Source organism: Vipera ursinii (assembly GCF_947247035.1).
Source record: "Vipera ursinii genome assembly, chromosome: 1".
Classification (NCBI taxonomy): domain Eukaryota; kingdom Metazoa; phylum Chordata; class Lepidosauria; order Squamata; family Viperidae; genus Vipera; species Vipera ursinii.
This window is the reverse complement of record NC_139512.1, coordinates 76,632,347-76,637,528: the sequence shown is the minus strand read 5'-3', so window position 1 is coordinate 76,637,528 and position 5,182 is coordinate 76,632,347. Positions and strand designations below refer to the sequence as shown.

The 5,182-nt window shown below is 38.4% G+C and overlaps 1 protein-coding gene across 1 annotated transcript; it reads right to left on the bottom strand.

Annotated features, from left to right (window-relative positions):
* Positions 1–3,634: 3,634 nt before the first annotated feature.
* On the bottom strand, positions 3,635–4,894 carry CHST1 (carbohydrate sulfotransferase 1; the record flags this gene model as incomplete). The annotated part of the gene is made up of 1 exon (XM_083349680.1): positions 3,635–4,894. One exon carries the CDS (start codon positions 4,892–4,894, stop codon positions 3,635–3,637), a length of 1,260 nt encoding a protein of 419 aa, XP_083205806.1.
* Positions 4,895–5,182: the final 288 nt, after the last annotated feature.

The window sequence follows — 5,182 nt, the reverse complement described above, 5'->3', positions numbered from 1 at the left end:
TTAGAAGTGGTTTGCCATTAGCTGGAAAAAGCCAATGGCAAAACACTTCTAAATTGTTGCTAAGAAACCCCCTGCATGCTTGTGTCCATGAAATCACCAGAAATTGAACTTGATTTGAGGTGCCATTGACGTTTTTAATGTTATTTCACTTTAAATTGGCAAAAAACATTGCTTCCATTCCAATTATCTTCAGAAACAATTTCTACATGAATTACGCATGAGTAAGGCAAGACCAGTTTTTCTAAAAATTAAAAAAAATGATTATTTTCAAGACTGGCAGGTAAGCAAATATCCACCAGTTTATTTGTGAAAGAAATTACGTCAGCTGGGTAATTACTTAAAAAATAATAATAAGCTCATATGGAAATTCCAGGTCCACCATTAAAACCTGGGGTCAGTTGTATTAGACAGCAACTGGAAGTTTTAGAAGAAGGGCTCATAGCAGACAAAAGTTTTACGTCTGCTTCTCACCTTCTTGTTTCTTTTTTTCCACTATTGCAACAGAAAATGGCTTCAGGCATGGTTCCATTTCTATAAAGGCAGTAGTAAAAATTGACATTTTTATATGCCAAGGTCTTTTTAATGATAAAATTAGTTCTGTCATTTGAACAAAGAAATCATAGTTAATTATTTATATGAATTTTAATTGAATCAAATTTGTATGAACAAATTGTATTTGAATAAACATTCAGAAGAAAAGGCATTTTAGACTGTAGTCCTATACCTTGAAGCAAATTTCACTGAATTCAGTGGGACAATACTTCTGAGTAGGCAAGTATAGGACTGCACAAACATTAGAAAATGCATGCATGTTTCACCGAATTCTCTCAGAAGTTGCATTTCCTGTGTGATAAAAGTTAATAGGTCTTATCTAATGAGATAGCTCTCTTCTGTGGGTTGTTTATATAAAAATCCCAATATTTTAAAAGATGCAGCCCAATAAAATATTCAGTTTTTAATAGTCAAAAATTATTCAATGTTTTGATGAACATCTTCCCTCCTTATTTTCTCCAGATGTATTGGACCACAACTACCATCAGGGCTTGTTGTCTGGTATGACAGATATTGTAGCCAGATACATCTTTAAGGTGCTAAGCTGACCAACACCATAATGATTATTTCTGAACTGCAGATCAGGAAACAGCAATCTTGAATAGTTTCCCATACCAAAAATATGGTCACAACATTGGAAACACTGAGACATATAAACATGCAGTTTTTATACACTATCATTATCAGTGACAAACAGGCTTGGGATAGGACTCTTCAGCATGAAGATCATAACAAAAAAATGAACTTGTTCCTCATTGAATATTAAAAAAAAATTTTTGTAGTGTAGCTCTTGCTAATTTTATGTCTGCATTTCCTTTGTTATACTTTTCCCGAGGACCAATCCCCAAAATGAACAGATCATAGCAAGGTGGGGGAAAGGCACATACACAGCCCATTCACATGCCTATATCCATTCACATCTTCTCTCTCTCTCTCTCTCTCTCTCTCTCTCTCTCTCTCTCTCTCTCTCTCTCTCTCTCTCTCTCTCTCTCTCTCTCACACACACACACACACACACACACATGCTGCTTGTTTGTATAGAAAGCCTTTTCTTGAGTAGCAATTAGATCCTGCCACCCCACCCCTCCCAGGAGGAAACCAAAACCAAAAGCTTCTAGAACAAGATTATGGCAAGTCACAGAAGGCAGAAAAGGCAGAGTTTACCCTTCCTAACCCCAAGCCCCCATAGTCAGGCTTGGGGAAAACATGGACTAAATATTTTAGTTGGTTTAGCAGCTGTTCATTTTCCATAGGGAGCGCTGACTGCGTTTGGATCACAGAATCCTTAGGATTTATTCAATGCTAACCATCCATCTGTGGAACAGATTCCTGCTTCCTTTGATGCTTTATGCATTTTTCTCAAATAAGGGCTGCATGGAGAAAGAGAGCCTGCCCAGAGGGATTTTTTTTTAAAAAAAAATCAATATGTTAATGACACAACCACTTGCATATAATCCTCTAGCAATGGTCTAGTTAAGTCCAGCTCTAGCCATTCCTTTCTTAAGATCTAAGACAGGTATGGACACTAGGATTTCCTTTAGATTTCCAGTATTAATTATGACAACCTTGAAATTAATCATTTAACTTGAAAGCTAAGCCTGCTTAGATTAGGAAAAAGAAGTTGATTGGTAAAGACTGGTGCCGAGAATGGTTTTAACAATAAGGTGTTGAAAGTGAGGGAAGGGGACCATTCCTAACACCAGTAGTTTTCTTTGATTTGGGGTAGCAGTCTTGGCTATTTTCGTCTCCTTTAACTTTGCCATTTGAACCAGGAGTTCCAGCTGTCCCATTAAGCTACCTTACCTGAACATATGGTGATTTAAGCAGGCAGGCAGGCAAGATTTCTTGAGGTTGAAACTCCTGAGCTCTATTTTTGTTATAATGAGTTAACCAGTCATAGGTGTCTAGTACGAGCTATGATGATATCACATACGCCAAGACATTGCCTTACAAATGCAAATTATGTAATGTTGTTCAAACAGGTGCCCCCTCCCTCCCACCTGTGGATTCTCAGGCAACCAGCTGCAATTGGCTACAAATGAAAGGGGCAAGTGTTTCAAAGCTATACAGATTACAGGATTGCCATCACTTCTGCACTTAAATCAGATTGTCAACTTGTTTTATTATCATTCTTCCCACTGCCCATCCTTGACACTAAAAATGCACTTGCTACCTCCTTCTCCCTCAGCATAACATTAAAGTATCCACAGCTATCCTGAACAGAGTTTAGCAGTCTCAAGATTCATTAAGCCTGGCTTGGTGAATTTCACCCTCCAGGAACAATTAATTTTATTGAAATCTTTATTTGAAAAAAGCACAGAGATAAAGCATCGTTGTTCCTGTTTAGCAAATCTCAGTTTTTCTCTTTCTTTCTTTCTTTCTTTCTTTCTTTCTTTCTTTCTTTCTTTCTTTCTTTCTTTCTTTCTTTCTTTCTTTTTTGGCACAAAGAAATGTCGTGTTACTAAACAAACTGTAGATCAGCAACCAGCCTGATAATATGACTCAGATATATCAAAACAAGATTAAAAACAAGGAGACTATTCCACCATCATCTAACAGTAAAACCTGCTTATAAGAGTTGGGAGGGAGGTAACAACACTATTCATAAATTAGACATATATATACATATACATATACATATACATATACATATACATATACATATACATATACATATACATATATATATATATATATATATATATATATATATATATATATATATATATATATATATTTTTACCTCTTACATTGTAAAAGTAAAAAGTGCAAAAGTATAAGCCTTCAGATTCCCATCAGTGTGGAAAGCCGAGGGTTACTTTTTTTCCCTTTTATATATTGTTAAGTGGGTGTGATTTGTAAACATTGCTCCCTGTCCACAGTTGTTTTATTTTAGTTTTTGCTCTTAAGAGACCCAATAGTCATCCATCTATACAATGGTTTGAGAAGGGGAACTTTCCTTTGAGAATCCCATTCAACAATTAGTGCAATTTTTTTAGAGAGTAGGTGGGAAGAGGGAAAGTAAGGCAACAGTTACAAATGGCTCATCTCAAGCTTACAATAGGAGCCCTAAACATCTGCATTACCCAAAGGGCAAGAAATCCCTTTCTTCCACCAGACTTATGGAGAGGTTCTTTAATTCCTTCTCAGAGGATACCAGTTTGTAACCCAGTTGTATTAATACCTGCTGGCATGCATTCTGTGTGAATGCCACAATTTCATAAGACAGGCGGAACCGCCACTTCTCTGCTGTTGCTGCTGAATTTCGGACAGTCCCGTATTTGTGCTTGGCTGCAGACCTGTCTCCTCTTGTATTATTCTGTATCCATCGTTCCACATTACTGTCCATTGGGATACCGAGGAATTCATACATTTCCTCAGTCTTTTTTAGAGGATTCCTAGCTATGTCTTCATATCGCACCAGCATGTATTTGCCTTTCAGCCATGAGGGTCTATTTAAGCCAGTGGATACGGAGCTCAAAAAGTCCTCACAGACAGTGGTGAGTTGTGTCACATCCAAGTTGTAGGGTTTCCTACCTGTGCCATCCCAGATTCGCCAAAGTCTGTAACTGTCTCTAAATGTTTCACTCCTGGAAGCAAGGATGCCTCTGGGGTCTCTCACTAATTGTATAATTTTCAGGTTGAGCCTTGGATCGTCCACCAAGGCCCGAAGGTCATTGACCTCCGGTACTCGCACTGTTTTGATAGCAACATGCCCATGATCCCTGCATGATTCAGTAGCTAGAGTCAAGTTCAAACTGCCACATTTTTTTACGCAGTCACCTTCTTCCAAAGTTGTATCAATCGGTACCAGTGTATCACAAACTGGTGCGGAGCACAGAGCTTTGCTGGCCCCTCTCCTGAAGAGTCTGTCTGTGGTGTGGTTCACCGGCTGGGGTTTGATGTAATTTTCTAAAAAGTAAAGATCACAGTCATAAAGACTCCTCAGCAAATCTCTGCCAGCTCCCAGCATGATCCGTCGGTCCATGGAGCCCTTCATCTGGGTTAGCTTTGGAATCAAGGTGTACTGGACATGGTAAAGGGGTTCAAATAAATAGAAAACATCAAAGTGCTGATTAAAGAGCTGACCAACGAAAGAAGAACCACTTCTGGTGGTGGCTAAGATCAGGACATGAGTCTTCTTAGAAAGGTTGTAAGAAAAAGTTGGGCTTTCATCACACAGTCTGTCAGCAGATTCAGCCTCCTGATTTAGGCTACAATTCATGGGACTGGGTACAGGGCAACTTTGGAAGGACTTGGTTGTGAAAGTGCGGATGGCTGTGTACTGGATAGCAATGGAGGCCAAAGCAAGTAAGAGGACAGCCTTCCAAGAACATTGCATGGCTGGTCACCTTCATGGAGATTCTTCACAGTTCAGTTTAGTATCTGCAACACAATAGAGTCAATCTGATTGAATGTGAGATTCCCAGAATATTTATCATCTAACAGAAATCGCACACACTCTGTACAATAGCCTCCTTTCAGGAAACTTGAGAAATCATTACAAAAGGTATGCACTCTATGTATGTGTAAACATTGTGTTCTATAATCTCAAGACTTCATAAGTACAATGGTTTATATACACATCTACATTTTTCAGCTCCTGCCGAGAAGAAAAAAGATGCCTGAG